We start from the raw sequence: 21,969 nt of genomic DNA, 5'->3' as shown, positions 1-21,969 counted from the left end.
ATCATTGGGTTTCCAACGATAGCGACCAAAAATGGGTTTATCATTTTTTTTGCCAGCTAGCTCATTTTTTTTAAGTGTTGTTAGATCGTCACCACCCGAGTCTCTTCCACCAACCCTATCTTTTGAATCTTCCCCACGCTTATCTATACCAATCCCTGAGATCGCATCGCCACCTGTTCCATTTTTCACGCACAACAAATAGCAATACTCATTTCACAATATCATATGCGAGGTAAATAGTTGCGGCGATCGTTCCATCTGGTAAACGCGGGATAACCTTTATGTCATGCCATAATTAGAAGGAAGCGGGAAGGAGAAAAAGAGGGGACTTGCTGGAGTTGTGGATGCCCAAACGAGCGTAAGGACCAACCGCTTGTGGCTCTGGAAATAAAGGGGACTTGAATTAATAACAGCGGAGCAAAAAAATGGCCGGCTGGGAAAGAGGTTAATTTATATAATGTATCCTTGAAGTAAAAAAAAACGAGACCAGTTATTTTCCTTTATGGCTTATGCTATAAAAGAATACGGTTAATTTTTCCTGTAAACGAAGCTGCCTTAATGCAGGTGAGCATTTTGAAATTTGAAATCGTGAAGTGTGGAAGAAAATTACTAATGACGTGAATAATGTAATAACCGCTTAGAAATATTTTTACTTCTTATTAATCAGCCTTACTACACAATGTTGGTACTCTAGCTTTGATATCATACTCGAAGAACCTTTTAGCATATTTACCTGAAATGCATCCTGAACGTTTAGTGATTTTGGTTGAAAGGAGCAGGTTAACAGGAGTTAATTCAAGGTAATTTTAACTTATCACTGCAGCGTCAACTGTTCTAAAATTAACCGCATTTTCGATGAAGTCCGCAAAGTTTTCATTAAGAATAAGCTTACACTCATGATAATAAAGCTTACACTCATGGGTTTGTCCGGAAAATAAGTGTACTGACTCCTGGGCTGGGCGCGCCGCTCCAGGCGCGCCCAGCACCGCTCTGACGGGCTGCGATTGGAGGGGGGTATGTTGGCAAGCGACGCTGAAAAAGGCAGTCGGCTCTGAGCTGTGGTGTAGTGAGGAGCTCTGTTAACGCGAACCTCCACGCTTCGACCCACGTCACGGAACGCGATGCCGAAGTTTTTGCAGCAGCGTTATTCCATCAAATTTGCGGTAAAGCTTGGGAAATCGTCTACCGAAACTGTCGGTATGATTAACCAGGCTTACGGGGAGTCAGCCATGTCCAGAAACATGATCTTTTGTTGGCACAAGATGTTCGTGGAGGGCAGAGAAGAGGTCGACGACGAGTCTTCGAGAGGTTCCCGATGATGCCTTCGCGGGAGCGTTCCAGGAATGGGAACGCCGCTGGGACAAGTTTATCGACTCACAAGGGTCCTATTTTGAGGAATATTAGCTTAAGATATGTAAAAGTGCAATAATTTTTTTTCCTGAGCTCAGTACACTTATTTTCCGGACGAACCCTGTATTGTGGTGGCATTATATGAAAAATTACTTTATAACGTTGCATCAACATGGTAACTTTTGGCAGATTCATAATTTAAATACATCCCAAATTTTTTTCTCATTTCGCTGGGTTAATCATTATTTCATTGGTAAAATATTTTCTCCATAATAAATTCATTTTATTATTTTTCAGGTTTGATTTAATGAATATAAGTTTTCTTGTATACCATACTATAAACAAATAATGAAATTTCCAGTTATAGCATTCATTTCCTCTTAGCGATATTAAACAATCGCTGGACAACACATATTCAGTATTAATGTGATGATTATGAATAGTTCACGTCTTTGGCATAAATATAGGAAAATAAGCCTCTTGTATTGACTTCAAACTTTACCGATGTTATACCTCGGTAATCTTGGTGATGTAACTTATGAAACTGTGTACCTTTGCTTTAGGAGACTATGTGTATGGAACTGAAGAGTACGAGTAATTTACTCAATGCAATTGCATTTGTACATAATCATTCAATTACAAAATTAGGTATTGCTTGAAAGGTTTCTATACTTACAAAAAACTTACATTCATCAATTTAATGCATTAGTATGCCATTCCATTTGGAATACTCATTTTAACTACCAAGAATCTGTGCAAAATACGTCCATTCATGTGGTTATGATTATCTTCAATCAATTCTTTTCTTTCAGCAGAGGCCTTACTTCCGCGATTCACGGAGTCGATTCCAAATGTCACGGTGAGCGTCGGGAGGGATGCACTTTTGGCCTGCGTGGTGGAAAACCTGAGAGGATACAAGGTCAGTTATCGTTCTTGCATTATTCAATTCCACTCGAAACCCTTGCATGAATATGTTCTGATAATTTTTTCGTATATTAAACGTGAGGGTGGGATTGAAAAATAATGAAGTTGTAGAATTAAGCTGGTAAATTATGAAATTTTTGCCTATTCTAATTATTTTCCCTTTTCGTGACTACCATTTCCAAAAGGGCATGAATAGTAAATCAGGAGTGGTTGTCATATAAAATAAAACGCATGTGTATCATTAAATAATGGATGTGATCGGTAAAGACAAGAAAAAAAACTTCTAGAGTTCAAGAGTTTTTATTGAAAATTGTTGTAATAAACTTTCATTCAAAGTGTAAATTATTTGTATGGTAATACTCGCGGTAAAGGTAATGTGAAAAGGTAGATATAATTGCTTAAATTGACGCTGTTGGACTCAAATATCATGAAGTACATCGAAAAACAAAATTATTGTCTCGATGGAGTGCCAACGTAATCTTTACGAACAGTTTGCGCATTCGAAATGAGTATCTCAATGATGAAAAATAATTTATTTTCCTCTAAATGAATTCGCCAACGGTTGCGCACCAATATCTTAGCAAAATCTGAAGATATCTTTTCAAAGAATCGATTTTCATTATCTCTTTTTGAATTCCCAAATTTAAAAAGCCACCCAGCAATTTTTCCTTGGCAAAATCATTTTTACATTCGTTATTATTTCTAAAATTTTCGCAAATAAAATACGTTATTTTATTCTCTCCTCCAACTTGGCATAATCAAACCTGACTAGGTTTTTGTGAAAAGTTGAGGAAATTGTGAGATGGTTTAATGAAATTTGAAAGTGCATTGGGCCTTTTTAATCATGAATTGAGGTTCATTCGAAGTTGCACGGACATATTGCTGCTCTCACAAAAAGAAAGCGTTCCAAATGAGCGTGTTAATTTTATGAAGCGTAAAAGCTATCAAACCTCGTGGAAATTTAACGAATAGTGAATAATTCCGGCAGGTACTCTGTACACCTCGCCCGCCCGACTTCCTCTTCTCATTAGATGATGATAGAGGTGGATAAGAGTTAAGGACAGGGTTGCCGATAATTGTGCCTGCCCAACATTTAATTATCTCACTTTTATAATAGCTGAGACGACGTTGTCAAATGTTTAGTTTTGCAGAATGGATGAAAAGTTACCTTACTATTTTACCAAGAACCTGACTCAAGGAGAAGGTCAAGTGTAATACAGCTAATACAAAATATTCATATTAGATTAATTTTTCTAAATCTCCTGTTCATTACGCTATGGCTTTCATCAAGATTATGCAGTTGCGTAGTTTTGATTGGAAAGTATGCCTTACAAAAGTTATACGCTGTGTAGAATTACTGATGCAGGATATATTTTGGAGGTCAAAGTAGTAGAAATATAAGGAGAAGAATTTCGGTAGGCAAAGTCGCTTTCACCAGGAAGAGGGAGTTGATGGCAGGGGCTTTGAATAAGGATGTTAAGAAAAGAGTCATCAAAACTTTGATATGGGGTGGGGTTTTGAATCGCGCGGAAAAATGTTCATTGAAGCAGGAAATTGAAGGATTTAGTGGAGAAGGATAAAAAAAATAAGATCGATAGGAAAAAGAACAAATGAAGAAATGCTAGGAATGGTGGGAGAGAAGAAAGGATTGTTGGGATAAATCCAAAGGAGACAGGAAAGATGAATGCAATATTTTAATTGGGAATGAGATGTTGACGACTGCGATATAAGTAGACTTCGAGCAATAGAGGTAAGTGGATGAATAGGATAGGGATGCTGGACGGAGTGAATGGGAGAGATAGGAGATATTTGGAATTAAATACGGGTTAACTATAATGTCAAGAGTCATGCTTTTTTGTTAGATAATGCAAAGAAAAGTCTCTTTGTTCATTCTTTGTCGATCCAAAACTTACCTTAAACGGTAGGCTACCTAGTAAGAATGATGACTTAGATTCAATGTACATCTTTACGTTGGTGTTTGTTTCCTTCAACTGCTGAAGTTAGCACCCAATTTGAATGGTAATACAGATACGTATGCGCTCATGTTCAAACATGTCGACACGCGCATAGGCTTCTTTTGTTATCATTTTAAATGTAGAGTTTTATTCGTTTTTTAGGCGTTTGTGTCTAACCTTAAAATATAAGCGTTTAGATTTAAGTAGGTCTTTTCCTATCCATTTGACGAATGCGCATTTGCCGTAACCCAACCCAAGGGCATTAATATGCCTTGAAATATTTTTGAACGCGTTACTAAGGGGCGCAGCATTATATAAACGACCGATTTGGAGATGGCAGCCATTAAAAGTCTGGCCTAGTCATGGGGAAAAGTTAAAGTGGGTAGGAAAAGAGGAACTGTCGGGAGACAAAGTGCTCAAATTCCTTAGCGAGAATGCGTCGACTTGTGAACAGATTCCCAGCGTTATTTTTTTTGTTTTTTTGTGGCGAGTGGCGGAGGGTACGGTGGTAGGAATGGAGACGGATGTGAGATTACAAGAGAGTGACACAATGCCAGGGAACGGGAGAAGGATTGGGGTCGGATGTAGGAGATGGGACATGACTGGACTTAACTCTGAGCTGTTTACTGATCTTTTCTCTCTCTTTCTCATAATGCCACCGACCCCTTGTCCTCCTATCTTCTTTCTTTCGTACATAACGCCCTACAAGATGAGTACACTCAAAGATTTTAGTGATGTACCATTTCCAATTCTTAACATGGCCTCTGCTAATTTTATGTATCTTCTAAAGCTGATCTTATGAATCTTTTTCACCCTGGTAACCTTCTTAGTAACTCGTAGAACAATTTGTCTTAGTTCACCTTTATCTCTCTTGGGTATTTTATCTGCTTAACCGCTCTGAAGTTGCCTGAAATCATGAGTACTTTAAAATCATTGTATTCAACAGGTCTTGTGCCAGACAGTTACATCGGATTAGGGTAATCTTTCCTCTTCGTTCTTCGTTGGCTGACTTCAGTCTTTCCTCGCTGTGTTTTAAAACGATTTTATATTTGTTCTAACATGGCCATTTTGTCATTCTTTTTCTCCAACACTTAATCTCTCGCGTCTATTCTTCACCACTTAGAATACTTACTTCCTTTGTTTTTTTACTATTTCTCCAAATATTCCATACATATTTTATCAAGAATGTTCCTCTATGTTTTTTGTTCTATGTCCTTCATACCACAGAAGTAACATAATTATTTTCTTATAATTATTTGGCCATTTTTTAAATAATTGAAAGGGATATTCAACAGTAACTTTTAACGGAGTCATTCGCTAATGTGCAATTCAATGCAACAATTTCAGAGTGTAAAACTCATTCACCTTGCCCGGGATTCGAACCAAGATCCCTCAATATCCGGTCGAGTGCTTTAGCCAGTTGAGATATCGAGGCGTCCTAACTGGTTAAAGCACTCGACCGGACGTTGAGGGATCTGGGTTTGAATCCCGGTCAAGGCGAATGATTTTTACACTCTGAAATTGTTACATTAATATGTACAATTTTGATATGCTTCTTACCTTGGGAATGTTAAAGAAAAATAAGTCCCTCCTTAAAATTTCAAAAATAGACCATTTTTCAAACCTCATTTTAAGATTACGGCTTCATCTAAAGATACTCAACAATTCGGGAGCCACGGACTTATTTTTTCTTCGAACACAAGCGAACTGAATATCAGTTAACTTTCTAAGGCGGCCGTTATCGCAATGTTGGAGTCACATCATTTAAACTTAAGTCACCTTATGCAGTAAAAAATTAGGTAACTAAAAACATAGAATTATCCATTTTTGCGCTGAATTATGGCATTTCAAATTCTATGATCACTTTTTCCTGAACGCCCTTGTATACGATATAGGCGCATTGTTATCGTTTTATCATACTATTTTTCGTGACTCATTGAAATTACATCCGACATAAAGAGTGAAATTCAAAAACGATAAAAATGTGTGAATCCAATGCGTGATGAAAACATTCTCCGATATTAGTCAACCCACGACAAGAGAAGATGGTCCTTGTTGTACCCCTTGAGAAAAATGCGTTTATGTCCCAGGAGGGAGCATTAATCCTTCCTTGGCCGCCTTACCCGCATCCAGGTCCACCATTCCACCATGACCTAGTGACCGTATTAACCTCACTTCCAAATAATACCTCCACGACATTTTGTGATCATCCATTCTTTCGACTCCCCCGAGGATTTCTCTCTCGGACCGAAACTCGTCCGTCCTTCACATTTGGTTACCTTAAGTCCCCTGCTCATGCGATGATATTTTAGTTCACTTTCCTATTAATGTATTTATGAGCGTACGATTTTACGAGCGTAGAGACATATGATGTTGAAAAAAACAGGTGAGTCGCATTGTGAATTCATACATGCAATAACGTAACTCTAAATATCTTTTTTATTTACTCTATTCTCCCAGTCTCGTGAGATTTACATCCTGGCACTCACTGATCGAGGGTTAAAAGTGACTGAAATCATCATTAACTGAAAAATGAACTGCTTTTTTATATTCATGTTTACTTATACTGCGTCCCGCCTGAACATGCGTGTTTAATAAATGACGAGAATTGAAGTTATTTGAAAATATTTCATTTTTTCGTCTATGTTAATGTTTATCCTCTTAGAATTAGTCCCCATTAGGTTATTATACACTTATGCCAGCGCTTTTTGCATCCTCGAAACAAGTCTGGGTCAAGTCAAAATCTTTGATATATATTTTTAGCTCTCTCGAGGATGCGTTTTCACACTTATCTATGCTGGTAAAACGATGGCCCTTTAAGGCTCTCTTTATTTTTTGGAATAGAAAAAAGTCATTCGGGGCAATGCCGGGCGAATATTAAGACTAGGACATCATCATAGTACTATTTTTGGCCAAATATTCAGGAACAAGCAGTGAGTATGTAATCAGGTGAATTTTTCTGATAGTAAAATAGTCATAAATTGTTTCGTCAAAAATAAGGACTTTTTCGTATTGCTTCGCGAAAACGGCGTTGAACTTGTAAGCAGTACTCTTCATTGATTGCTTGACCTTGTGGCAAGAAGTCATGTTGAACTATACGAAATTACTAAATTTTCGTTGCTGTTTGATCTCCCTTGTATATATTTATAAATATATATGTATAATGTATGTATTGGGACGGCACAATAGAGCACAAATAAAATAGTAACACTTAAAAGGACACTCACACGGTAAATTGTTTAAGCTTTCGGCCTTCTCCGAGGCCTTCTTCAAGTAAGACTCTTACTTACTACGAGTCTTCCTTGAAGAAGGCTCCGGAGAAGGCCGAAAGCTTAAACAATTTACCGTGTGAGTGTCATTCTAAGTGTTACTATTTTATTTGTGCTCTACTGTGCCGTCCCAATATTATATTGCTCGTGTGTGTTTCCGTATTATATATATATATATATATATATATATATATATATATATTTATATAGTGCGTTTATTGTATTTATATATATATATTTATTTATATAAGGGTACTTCTATTTCTTCCGATGAAGACGGAGCTGAATTCCGTCGAAATTATCCGGAAATAACGTTTGAGTGTTCTTTTTATGCGTTCTTATATTGTTTGTTGCTGTCCAAGTTATACATATATATATATATATACATATATATATATTTATACACATATATATGCATTTATACATACATATATGAGTAGCAGCATGTTTGGTAGTCTATCGGCTAAGGTAAGTTTTGGGTGGCCAAACGCTACACACCAGTAGAACGATGACTCCCTTGTTTATCTCAAAAAAAAATTTAGGTATATACTGGTATATAATACTGATTTATTATTTATGAACGCATATATTTGCTAAAATACTTCCTCAAAATACACAAACCTTTAACCAATACCAAGCAAAACAAACAAAAGCTTACAAACAAAAAAACGTTAAATTTTCAATTAAGTCACCACTTTCTCAAGAGGTGAAAGTGTTATGACTCGCTTTGGTGAAATTTATCTCGAGATATGTATAGATGTACACACATACACAGTGCTTAACTCTGGAAAGGGTTCATCATTGTGTTGACTATCACTTTATGTGGTGCCATATAAACATCGTAAATGATACGTTGGTTAGGCAAGTGTGTTCATGCAAATCCAAACTTAACCGCAAGACTAAAAAAATACGCAAATAATTGTGCATGTAATTTTTTTAATTCAACTTAAATTTTTTTATTCAATTATGAATAGTACACAAGATGCTAATTTTTTTTATTTTGAAATGCTTAGTTTTTATTTTTAGTTTTCGTGCATATCTCCAAAATTGTAGACACCAGTGTGCTAGTTCTTTTGCTAAGCTGCACTGCTGGTTTTGATTATCCATATTGCTGAGTGAAATTAATTCTACCTTTTGACCCCCTCTCCCCACCTTACAACCACTCACGCATCTGTAACCTTTACCTCTCTCCTCCATCCATCCTCTCCCCCCCCCACCCTCCCACCGCAATCCCCTTCCTACTTTCACCATTTATCTCGCCGCCTACCCCTCTTCCCCCCCCTTCCAACACTACCCGTCCCCCCAGTCAGTCTCTGCCGTTTGTCCCTTTTTTTCTCTACCACTTGTTACAAAGGCTTTAAGAGTCCATCAACTCCCTTGTTGTCTCCTTTGTCATGCCCCCGTACACAAAGAATACTTAGTGTCGCTCTCTCCCTCTCTCTCTAGAACTTTTTTCCCCTTCACGTTTGTTTGTCTTATTTTATTTCTCTTTTTTTCTGTTGCATTTATTCCCCGAAACCCATCCCCGTCTCCCCGCCAGTTCGTCCTTCCCCCGGCCGCGAAGTGCTTTTCAAGTCCACGGCTTAAAATGGATGACGATCCCCTTTCCCCTCTCTTCCCCCTCTCTCTCCGCCGCGGTCGATCTGTTCCGTTTTCACCGTCCCACTCACCACCACCGTCCCCCTTCATCACCACCAATGCTCGACTTATCGTTTCGGGTTTTTCACTCTCCAAATTTATTAGCTGGCATGAGGTTGAAAGGTTGTGAAGGATTATCTTTTTTTTTTATAAGGTTAGTGCGGGGGAGACTCATACCCCTTTTTCCGGTTAATTTTCCAAATATTATTTATCTATGGTTGTAAAGGTGTTGCCGCCCTCGTCGTCATGGTTTGCTTGGACACTCTAGCATGGTTCTCAAATTTTCCGGAAGAATTGATATGGAAATGTGGCCCAGAGAAACATATCTCCCACTTATGACGTTTAGTATACATCCAAAATGTTCACGTGCGGACGTGAAATAGCCGCGAAATGAGTAACCCTTCACTGTCAAATACAACGTATGTGTCTTTTAATATGAAAACATTTCTAACTCAAGGTTAAAGAGGTTTTTTTGTTTGTAATGAAAACATTATAGTGATATAAACGACTTTGTTTTTTATTAAAACGTTCATTTCGAATCATCTTTTTAAAATTACAACTTTACCGAATCGAGCTGCCTGCCTTCAAGCAAGGCTAAAATAAGTGAGTTCACATATTTTGTTGTGATTTAAATGTTATAATAATAATTTGTCATAATTTTTTAATGTACATCAATTACTGATGAATTATATTCCCATTGATTCAGTCATAACTCGCTTATGTTAATTTCATACTCTTGTGTAAAATAATAATCCATACCTTCGTAATTTCATCCGTCTAATGCATCAAAAGACATTAAACAGAACTTTATCCTGGCGTCCATTTCCATTTTGAAATGAGTAGTAGTTTTGAGGGGAGGCGACCGACAGCTGAGGTCATTTGCGCCATAGGGGAAGGACAGGAAAGGATGAAGGGTGGAGAGAAACCCGGCGTCGGCATTAGCCTACTCTTTACGAAAGGCGCCAAGGGGTCCGCGGCTTAACGTCCCATCCGACGGACGGCGTACTCACTCAAAGTGCCCTCCACAAAGCACCTCAAGTAGGGATCGAGATACCTCTGAAAAATATTCAACACCGCCGGGATTTGAACCCGCGCCCTCAGGGTGGGAAGCCAGTACGTTAGCCCCCGCACCATCTCGATCCCCTTTTGAAATGAATTCGTAGTTCTAATTATTCTTCTATTCAGTCTCTCCGCCCTCATTCGCGTGATATAACAATTTCAAAATCCTCCACCTCTCAAGAACCCCAAAAAACCGTCGGGGTGCGTAGACCATTGGCGCTAATTTGCATCGTAAAAAAGTGTTCCTACCTCTTTTCCGTCCACGCCAAAGCGAACAGGCATTATTCCCTCCGGTACTCAATTTAAGGAGAAAAAGAGACGGCTTGGTGAGTGGGACTCGGTGCGAGCGAGCAGCGGCTTTATTCCAGCACTGCGTCGCCGCGAGGTAAGGGACCCGTAATGGCGGGGGATATATATAAAAAAGAAAGGAACAAAAACGTAGCCCGTCTCTCGTCGTTCTTCCTTTAAGCCCCTCATCGCCAGGGGCGTCCGGTACGTTACAGGGAGATAGAGTGGGCTCTGAGTCCTTGAAATAGGAGCGGGAATGGGGGAGAGGCTGGGAAGAAAGGCAGGAGGTTGAGGTGAAAGGGGCCGATTTCCTCCCAGAGCGAATGGCACAGCCCTGGTCCCCCTGCCCTGGTCATTTCACATCCCAGCATCCAAATTTGTCTAGCATCTCCGTACTCCCACGCCCAAGGCAGTCGTCACATCATCTTCGCCTTCACTTTGCCCACTTTTTGCAATTCACTCGATGAGTATAGAATGTGTTCATCGGTAATTATCAATACTCGTATTAATATGGTTCCGTTGTAGGGGAACAAAACTCAGATGAGATGTACACATTAGGAGGGCCATAAACGCAAATAGTGCAATAAAAATTGAAAGTAAACGGTTGCTGATTTTTTTTAAATTATGGTAACCATTTCCTTGTGGTCTCTCTTCGTCAGTAAGACCGTGCAAGGGTTCTTTTGCAACTCAAGGGCCATCTTACTTTTAGTGTCTCAATTTTCATTCACGCATATGTTTATAATTATATGTCAGGCATTTGCGGTAGGGTATTTTTAAAATCCTCAGAAAAGAAATGTAAATGTGAACTATTACCGAATAATGGGATACTAGAATATTTATTTTAAATAATTAAATGTAAAAGTATTTTTTATTTTTGTTAATGAAATGTACAACTTAATTTTGAGCGAATAAAAGTTTTGGTATATTTTTATAACATTTAGTAAATACAAATCAGATACTAAAGACTATGACTAATAAGCACTTACTAAAATTTAAAAATCTGCTCAACCTTTGTAAATAAAATATAGTTATAATACATGTATAAATATAATTTTTATAGTTATGATATAAACTCTGCTTGTAAGCAGATTGAACGAGACAATGCCTTTAGTGACAATTTTAGCCAATTACATACTTAAATACCTTATAAATTCATTATGTATCTAAAATGTATGATTAAAAGTGGAAAGACTCCATTAAATAATTTCCTAAGTACTTGACGAATACTTTTCTATGCAACTGAAAAGACGTTGAAACTGAGGTTGAGGGTACTTCATTTACTTCGTATGAATATGTGAAGACATACATAATTGAGTTTCAATGAGCACCCAAAAATAGATTAAAGTCATTCGTGTGCGCTATTATGTTTAACTTTTTGTTACATGGATTATAAGATGATATTCAAGACGAAAAAAATCCTAGAAAGCGTAATTATGGGGAGACCTACTAATATAAATTATGCAGAGGAATCAAATGTTTCCAGAATCAATGTATGGAAGTGATAAATGCATGCATTACATGTTCTAGATTAGTCTTCTATTAAGGAATATCGTTCAGTCATCGCAATAATCTTTCTGTGCCGAATTCTAGTTACGAATTCTTTTGTAAAATGCATGGTTTCTATTATTCGTCAATGATTAAAAGACATAGTATGCATATTTCCAGAATACTTACTTCCAGAATAAATCTATTATTATTTCTAAAATGTATTTTATCTTTTCATATTTTCATTTTCTGTCGTAAGCTGCCTAGGCTAACGAGGGCAAGTGGCCATGAACAAGACCATTTTAGTATGCGTAGCGCCGTCAATATTGCAATACGCATAGCTTACTTGTAGTTACATGTGGGTTCAAGGCTAATTTGGGCTCCTAGCATTTTTTTGGCTACATGAACCCTTGGTAAGTGATATGTTTGTTTCTATTTGCCATGTGCAAGTGCGGAAATAATATATACAGGTTGAAAGTAGGTGAGCCGCTTATGTAACTGGTATTTCTGGACATTATGAAAGACCAATTAAAGACCGTTGGCGGCGGGGTAACGTCCTCGTCTGCCATTCCAAGGGTCGCGGGTTCGATTCCCGCCTGGGTGAATTTTCCTCCACCTAGGGCTTGGGTGTTTGTAAATGTGATCATTGTTATCGTTGTTAATAGTTCGATGTAAAGGCCAGAATGTGCTGTTTTCGGACTTATACTGAATAAATAAAATAAAAATAAAATAAAATAAATAAATAAAATTTTAATTTATTAATCAAACGAAATTCAAGGAGGAACGACGGAAATAGTTAATACGATTTATTGAACGTTTAGATTTTAGAATATATTGCTCGAATCTCATAAAATGCCGAAATTCCACATTTGTTTCTTTTAATATTAAGAAGCGTTAGATAAAAATATTTAAACTGAGTTTTGAAGTTTTTAATTACAATTTGTGACGTTTATTAATATTTTATTGCAATATTGGACTGGATTGATAAATTAATAAAAAAACAACCATCTTCTGATACTCCGTAGAATTCATTCATTTGTCACATCCAAAAATTGTGTAATTATACATACCATCGTTTTTACTGGCAATATATTCCTTAATAAGTACAATTACACTATCTTCTATGTTAAGGCGTTATATTGGAAATTTATTAAATGAATATTGATAGTAATTTTCGGGGAATTCAAAGCAGAAAATATTCCATACTTTTAATTCTGGTGCAATAAAATGAAATATATAGTATTCTTTTATCCTTAAATTTTCATAAATCGATCAAAAAAAGCTAAGAGAAACCCGTTAAAAGTTCCATATACTAGATCTTGGTTTTATGCGGTGGGGAAGCATGTCCGTTAAAGCAAAATGATAAAAGTAGATTGAAGGCTCTTGAGATGTTTGTGTAGAGACGGATGGATAGGGTGTGATGAACAGAGAGGAAAACGTGGTAGTGATAGGCAAGGTAGAGGAGGATAGGGGATTGTTGGGAGAAATCAAAAAGGGGCAGGGAAGATGAATACAGAGCACTTGTTGATGGAATGTTGGAGGCCCTGATTGAAAGTAGAGCTTTAGGCATGGTGAAGGAAATGATAAGACATTTTGAGACGAATGAAGAGAGGTAGAAAGCATACGGAATCGAAGAATAGTTTCATTTAGTGTTAAGTATCCCTATGAGCTTATTAAGCTTGGGAAATAAATGTAGAGATAACTACTCTGTCTCCATTCGAAACCTATCTTAACTAGTAGACTACCAATAATAAAGGGATGTTTTTATGGATGCTATAATGTAATGTAAGGTTCTTGGGAGTATTTTTAAAGAATAAATGGCATAGTTATGTTTTATTAATTGATATAATCATCGAAAAGGTACTATATAAAAAAATAGATGTTACCTACTGCATATATACTGCATGAAACGTTTAGCGAAATATGTTAGATGGAAAATTGGTCAATAAATTTTTATTGTGTTAAAATAATTTGTAAAACGTTCATTCTAATGTTGCCATCTTGACTAAGCTCGTGAGTTTCCTGTTTCATTCATATCGTGTGCCTAATTGACACTTCCCACAAATGTTGACGGTGTATCATGTCCTCCAAAGATACCCTCCGCCACTATTTATTTAATGCTACTATTCTCTCCCTCCATTTCATGTATACTTCGCCTCTCCTCAGCATTCCGCAGAAATGGCTTAATACCATACACTTACTTGAAATTCTTAAAATCGACAGTGAACAGAAGCAACTCACGTAGCTTTCAAATCACGTTTGTATTTCACGGAGACCACGGCAACATTCGAGTCTAAACGTTCTTTGAAAAGAATAGTTTTAATTCTATTGGTGAATACTGAATAAACATAGATTATCAATGACAGCAATTGTGCAAACCCGTTGTTGATCTCCTAGGGTAAGGATTGATGATCCTTTTGGCAATTTAGTGCCAAAGCTCATGAAATAAGAATATATACTTAACTCGCGTGCCAACGAATCAAGTGAAATTGGGGTATCGATTACTTGTATGCCTATAAAAGGAATTGAATGATTGAATAATGAAAAAGAATAATTTCTAATTGGATACAAAGTTAGTTTTTTAGCTTAAGTGTTTTATTACATCTTATAACAAAGGTAATTAATTATTTGTGTTAAGTATCATAAAAAAATCAGCATCAGTCATGCATTATAACCTCTTCTTTGCCATGGGATATAAAATTATACTTTGTGAGAGGAATAAAGTAATACTCGCAATCAATAGTTGTTGATTTTCCTCCGAGATCAGAGAAAAAGAGATCAAACATTCCCAAAGGAAACTCACGCGCTATTAAGTAAATAAAACGAACTACAATCAAAGAAAGAGAGTGGTGATGATATCGAAGCAATAGACATATTCGGATTGGTGCGGAGTGTCACTTAGACTTGCTGTATCATCGATCTGACACAAAAGAACAATATTGTGGGTGCTAAAGGAAAAAAGTATATGGCGCAGGAAGTGTTTGACCACTGAAAGTCAAAGGGATTGTTCCGATGACAGAGGTCACTAACACAACTGTATTCAGCGCTCTTTTTTAACCGCCCATCTTCTACTTATTCGGATCAATTCTGGTTGCTATTTCGACCATGTCTTCTAAACACCCGTGAAAAGGCCCGCAGCACCCACTCAGCTCTGCGCGTCGAAATGCTTTCTCCGCGAGCTCCTTTGGGCGCCATAGGTTCCCATAGGGTGCCATAGGTTCGCCACCCCGGCCTAGGAGATAACAGAAATGTGAAAGGAATATTTGCTTAATGTCGATAAACTATTACTGAGATGAAAGTATTGCTGAACGTTTTTTTGAAAGAAGTCGTTCCTAATAAATATGAAATTTATCGGAAGCATTTTTTGGAATAATTAAGAAATGCTACCTACTATAATTATATATATATAGTAGTCTTCCCCTTTTTGTTTCCTGGCATATTTTAATAATTCCCAATAATTTCTTCATTCGCAAACTTATTCATGGTGGCATAATTCCTCGCCATTGATCCATTAAATATTCTTCCCTAATAAATTCCATTTATTTTATAAAATTTGGACTCCATCTTCTCCAAGATTCCATTCCCCTTAGCAAAATACTCCGATTCATCATCCTCTTAATGCATTTGCTTTCCTATTTACTTGAAAGCATAACCTTTTCAAAATTAAAGGAAGCCTTAACCAAAGCCCTTCTATATTCCCTTGCCTTAATACACCACTTTTATTCTGTGTTCAGCTGCCTTATTAAGTTTTTGGAATTAAATGACAGTAAAATGTTATTAGCAACTCCTGAATATATTGCTGAGAAGCGTCTGTATGAAGTTTCAGTCTGAGTTAAATAAAATGAAATTCCTCAAATAGTTCCTTAACATGGTAAGAATTTCATTTTTGAGGGAAAAACTGAGACCAATATTTTCCATGAGGGCGCTGTATAAAACACTTGAGGTGATCAGCCTGAAAAATGATCCGTGGTATTTTTTATACAGCCTTCCCATCATGGTCATTCACTATTGCGGCGTAAAATCTGAACCAGGAACCTTCTCTTCTTTCCGGAATACATTTACTTTTTTTTTGCTTCTCAATTTTATATTTCAAACCATTCTTTTTTATTCCGACCTCGCACGATCCCCTCCCACCCCTAAAACTCTTTCATGTACCCCTCCCCTCTCTTGCGGAACCCGCCTCCTTACACGCACGCCAACCCCTCCCTCCTCTCTCCTACCCCTCCTTCCTCCCTCCCCCTAAACACACACCCTTTTTACATCTCACAGGAATTCCCACATGTACGCACGCACCCTTTACCCTTTCCCACTCCTCTAAGGCTCTCTAACCTCGAGATCTTCCCGTGCCTTTCCCTACCCCAGTCCCCCTCGACCTTGCAGCTCAATTCGTCCTTCCACTTTGTACTCCCCTCCTCTATCCCCCCACCCCTTTGAACCCCTTCTCCATGTCTTTCTCCCCTCTTAGGGGAAAAAATATTCTCCCTCCATCTTTCCTCTCCAAATCCCCTTCATTCTCCTCCTCGCCCCCCGGCCCCCTCGGGCACTTGACCCCCCTTCCCAACTTACCTCCGTAACCCCTCCCCCCTTGCTCATTCCTCGCGAAACAGGCCGAAAACCTTCCCCTGTCCAGACTTCCCCCCTCCACCCTCATCCCAACTCCCCTCCCCCCCCCCCCCCACTTCTACCCCACAGACACTTTTTTTTTGTTTTTCATGCATTCTCGCTTCCCTTCCCGTATAAAATAAGGAAACTCCCCTCGGTCATTTACGACCGTGTTTTGTTCTTCCCTCTCTTTTCTCCATCTCTCCCATTCCCTCCCCTCTTTCTTCTTCTTTCCTGCTCCCGTTTTATTCATTTTTATTGTGTTTTTTTCCACGCCCTCTTCCTCTCTCCCCAATTCCTCTCCCCACTCGTACACTCCCTCTTTCTCCAGTCACATTCCTTTGATATTTTTATCGCCACTTCCTCTTCAAATCCTCCCCTTCTCGGCCGGAGGGCCGAAGCATCCTCTTTAAATTGTAAACGCAAAAGCCGACCCGACGTTACTCACTCTCTTCGTCAAGACGGTTGTAATTGCAACTCCAAGGGATTCTCTCTCCTTTATTAATAACTGCTTTCAAATTTAATTTATGCAGTGACTTAGTTGCCCCTTTTCTTAATGCATTGGTTGTCGTTATATAAAAATCAACATGATATTTTTCCCTTTATATTTCTGTGAAAACACTTAGGATTTAACCTGATTACTCAGCATCATAAAAAAAGATAATTCGCATTTGGATTGAAATCATAAATGCTGTAACTCCGAAATTGAATTAAGAGTCAGTGGTTTTGTGTATATTTTTTTCTATCCCGTAATGCTGGAGGTCATCTTGAACAGTTGCAGACACATAATTGTATTTTTCTGCTGATTTATTTGCGATAGTTTGCGTTTCAACCCTATTTCAACGGCAACTTTGATTATATAATATTATAACTGGTGTAGGTCCATCGCTACAATCAATGGATACCTACCTCTTTTTTAAGCTCTAGACCTACGGAAAAATTTAGACACCGTCTGAATGAGATTATGTATTTAATAATTTCCAAACAGTTCTCATAAGCGACATCATTAGCTTTAAAGACGCAACGTCATTAACTTTAAAGATTTTTTAACCCGACGATATCCTCCAAATCTCTGAGTAATAAGGAGCATTGTCACGGACTCATAAATTTTATTTCTAATTTAAAAAGCCCCGTGTATCATCTTTAAGATTCTTTAATGCATCGTGACATTTGGTAGATCGAATAGCTAAGGTTAAATATAGTGATTTTATGCATTACGGCCGGATGGAGTCGTGAAATATTTACGCAGCGCAATTGCTACTATGGTTTTTTTCGAATTTCTGTGCCATTTCATCATTTTTGGGTCCGCGTTTTCATGTTACATATCCTAGCTGTAAACCACTGGAACTAAGGGCGGAATGTTAAGGAAATGTGCTACTTTGAAACGCGCTTTTTCTCTCGCTCGCACTAAAAAATTTCTTCTTCAAACAGTTGGGAGAGTTTATTTGCCCGCGCAATCAATCCCCAAACATCTGTTGCCGTCATGCACTTACGGCATGGAGGCTTTTGCTGCTGTTTCAAACGGACTTGCTGTGACTCTCATTTTTTTTCGCAGTTGCCCTTCAAGAATGAGGGCACGCAAGTGATAGGACTAGCACTGCAGCAGTGTCGTAACGTTATATCGTTTCCATTCACTCATTTTTTTCGTGTTTTAAAGTAGTAAAAATAACCTTTCGTGGCTCAAATGTCCTCTGAGAATATGAGGAATGGGTATAGCGATTATTTCAACGGATTTTGTTCAATTTTAGGAGACGATTTTTTTTTTAATTTTTGAAATATTTAATGTATCTAATGCTTGACATTTTGGTGATACACTTTTTTTACATCCTTATATTGATTTTAAAATGTACATTAAATTACGTTAAGTATATACTTCATATTATGTCCTTTGCAATTCAATATTTTTCTTTTTCAATTTAATAAGCCTATTCCATATTTTAGTGTAGATATTTCGTTTTGAGTTTTATTCTTCAGATGCTTAGAAAATCTGAAGCATAATGTCAAATAAGTTATTTGTTTTTATTCGTCCACCACGCAAAGAAAGGCTTTGGTCGATTAAAGAGAAACTGCCATGTGTCAGTGTAATATCGGAATAATTTCTGCGCAGCATAAACATCTTTCATCCAACACAATTGCCATATTTAAGGGCTTTCTGGTAATTGTCACACTTCATACTGTCCAAAAAGTACATTTTCTTTCAGTAATTCACTTAGCCAAATCATCTAAGATTCTCGCAAATAATGAAATCCTTTAGCATTTTGCCGCCATTTCAATATTCTTCTCCCTTTTTCATACATATTTGACTTAGGTTAATCGAATTTTTCTCTTTCCTTAACAACCTAAATGTTTTACGTCCACAGTTCAGATTTGTTTCTTTCATGTTCCTATCACGTTACGTCCGATACATTCTATATATTTCCACTACATATTTTCTTATATTTACACTTAATTACGTACACGTAAATAGAAAAGGTTTTTAGAAGGAATGTTTGTTTTCCATTTGAATCCGGAATCTTGAGAATTCCTCTCTTTCTAAGGAGTTCTCATTTACTCATTTTAGACGTTTATATTTCGATAACTATGAGAAAGGTTGCAAAGTAATATTTGTCCACTGCAAATATTAAGACATGCATCGGCTCTTGGACATTTGGTGAGAGAAGTTATTGTAGATGTTTACTACTGATTCTACTGTTTCCACGTCTGGAATTCGGATAAGGACAGCACTGGGTGTGGATAGCACATTATTTTACTGGTAATGTTTAGATTTCACTCTGTAATCAGGTACTAAATAATGCCTAAACTATATTCTATTGTTTCAGGCTTCACTTCGTGGAAGTAATTGATATCCATTATTGAAATAGAAAGAAAGACTCGTACTTTTCCACAGATTTTATTATACGGTACAACGCGTTTCACCGACTTGCGGCATCATCAGGTACAAGTTTTGTGGACCTGATGATGCCGCAAGTCGGTGAAACGCGTTGTACCGTATAATAAAATCTGTGGAAAAGTACGAGTCTTTCTTTCTATTTCAATAATGGATAATGCCTAAACTGTTCATATCAATCCTGCAAAATGTGATACGAGTATAATTTTTGGCAAGCTGATTTCCTAATAGAACTAATTATGTCCCACAGTCCATTCCGTATTAATCATTTTCAATCTGGAAACCAAAAACGTGGAATGAGTGTTTCCATGAATCATTAAAGTTATAAATGAATATCGGACAACTCTGTGCAAATATATATGCATAATTGCTCACAGCTAAGTGAGAATCATCAATAAAGAATATACTACCTTGATCAAAAAGTTCCCGGAATAACCACCGTGTGGCGCTCCCATCGTTCCGATTTGAGTTCTGTTTTTTTTGTTAAATTGGTACATCTGTTGTTGATATTCCCTTTAAATCTTAGTGTCATAACTTGACATTTGCAAAAGTTACGTAGCCAAGAGTACATCTATCTCTGTGTGTGTTGGCGATTTTTTACAATTTCAGAAATGGATTTAAATTTGCAACAACGAACTTGTATTAAATTTTGCGTAAAAAACGGATTTAGTGGCGCACGGACGTTGGAAATGTTGGAAAAGTGTTTCGGCAACGATTCTCTAAAAAAAACGGTCGTTTACCAGTGGCACGAGCGGTTCAGAAGTGGTCGTGAGTCAATCGAAGATGATGAACGCAGTGGCAGACCATCGACATCGAAAGTCGGTGAAAAAATTGATAAAGTAAAAGAAATGTTGGTCAATAACCGCAAATTAACCATCAGAGAAATAGCGGAGGACTTGAACATTGCCTATGGATCCGCCCAAGACATTGTGGTTAATGATTTGGGTTTCCGTCGTGTAGCAGCAAAGTTGGTTCCAAAAGACCTCAATTTCATGCAAAAAAGAGACAGTGTTGACGTCGCAAAAGACATGATTTGCGAGGCTGAAACCGATCCCACATTCATCAAAAGGATCATTACTGGAGACGAGACGTGGGTTTATGAGTACGACACGCAATCCAGACATCAGGCAAGTGAATGGCGTTCACCAAATGAGCCGAGACCAAAAAAACCACGTCGTTTTCAGTCAAAAAAGAAGGCAATGCTGACGGTTTTCATGGATTACAACGGTGTAGTGCATCATGAATTTTTGCCAGAAGGCCAGACAGTAAACAAAGAGTATTATTTGGGCGTTATGAGACGTTTGCGTGAAGCAATTCGCCGAAAGAGACCAGAAATGTGGGCAGAAAACTCGTGGATTTTGCACCATGATAACGCACCGTCGCACAGTGCTATCATTATTCGTAATTTTTTGACGAAAAATGCAACAAATACCATCCAACAGCCACCGAATTCACCTGATTTGGCTCCCTGTGACTTCTTTCTGTTCAATCGAGTTAAAAAACCATTACGGGGAACGCGTTTTAGCAGCCGAGAGGAAGTAATGGAAAAATCGCAGGAAGCACTGATGGACATACCGAAAACCGAATATAAAAAATGTTTCGAGGATTGGATCAAGCGCTGGCATAAGTGTGTTGCAGTCGATGGGGATTACTTTGAAGGGGACAATATAGATTTAGATGAATAAACTTGTATTTTTAATTTTCTGAATAAATTCCGGGAACTTTTTGATCAAGGTAGTAAATTTATTTTCATCCATATCCGAGGAGAATTTTAATTTTTGTAGAGTACATAAGATGGCATAATATACATTTTTAATTAATGAAAGATGTCTGGTCGTCCGTTTGCACATAAAACTATCATAGGAAAGAGGATATCTTTGTGAAAAGAATTGAAAAATTAGGATATAAATTCATTCCTGTAAATATGTTTATTTTACTAATTTATTTACTTGCATAATAGTATCCGTCAGTAGTACACTATGTCGCTCAACTTAAACGTTCCCTTCATCCATAATTCATCCACTGAAGTATCACAATAATTTCTAAAGTCTTATGTTAACTGTGATTTCGTGACCTTTTTAAATGATTCTTTTGGTAACATCGTGAAAAGTGAACTTTTTTTTCGGTCCTACAACATAGCAAACGGATATCACCCGAGGTATCTCCATCCTAGCATCATTAAATTTATTAAGGCGGCAGTGATCTCTATCCAGGCGGGTGGACCACACGGATCCCAAGTTTCTCTATAATGGAGAAAACTCCTTAAAAAGGAAGGAAAGTCAACTCTCGAATGTGTGTGGGTGGGAGGTGTGAGCGAAATGGAGAGGGGGGAGAGTGAAACGCACTCAGTGTGAGGAATCGGGTGGGAGCAGCGAAGGGGGGAAAGAAAGAAAAGGGACCTGCGTTTAGGAGCAGATGGAAAAAGTTAGAAATACGAGAGGGATGGGTGGAAAAAGGAAAGGAGCGAGGTGTGGGATTAAAGGGGGTGAGATGGTGAAGAAGTAACGATTCA

At 37.7% G+C, this 21,969-nt stretch overlaps 1 protein-coding gene across 3 annotated transcripts in view; it reads left to right on the top strand.

Moving 5' to 3' along the window:
* The window catches only part of LOC139695051 (lachesin-like), a 1,045,117-nt gene that overhangs the window by 818,654 nt on the left and 204,494 nt on the right, over positions 1-21,969 (top strand). For 2 of the 3 annotated variants that reach the window (XM_071593656.1, XM_071593654.1), the window contains exon 3: positions 2,163-2,269. In XM_071593656.1, coding sequence (XP_071449757.1) covers positions 2,163-2,269 — 107 coding nt within the window. The remainder of the gene's footprint in view (positions 1-2,162; positions 2,270-21,969) is intronic. The other variant, XM_071593655.1, reaches the window with a different exon arrangement.

The sequence above is a fragment of the Hetaerina americana genome, unplaced genomic scaffold (genome assembly GCF_022747635.1).
Source record: "Hetaerina americana unplaced genomic scaffold, ioHetAmer1.1.p SCAF_6, whole genome shotgun sequence".
Lineage (NCBI taxonomy): Eukaryota > Metazoa > Arthropoda > Insecta > Odonata > Calopterygidae > Hetaerina > Hetaerina americana.
Note: the sequence above shows the minus strand (reverse complement) of the source record. Positions and strands in the feature narration are given on the sequence as shown.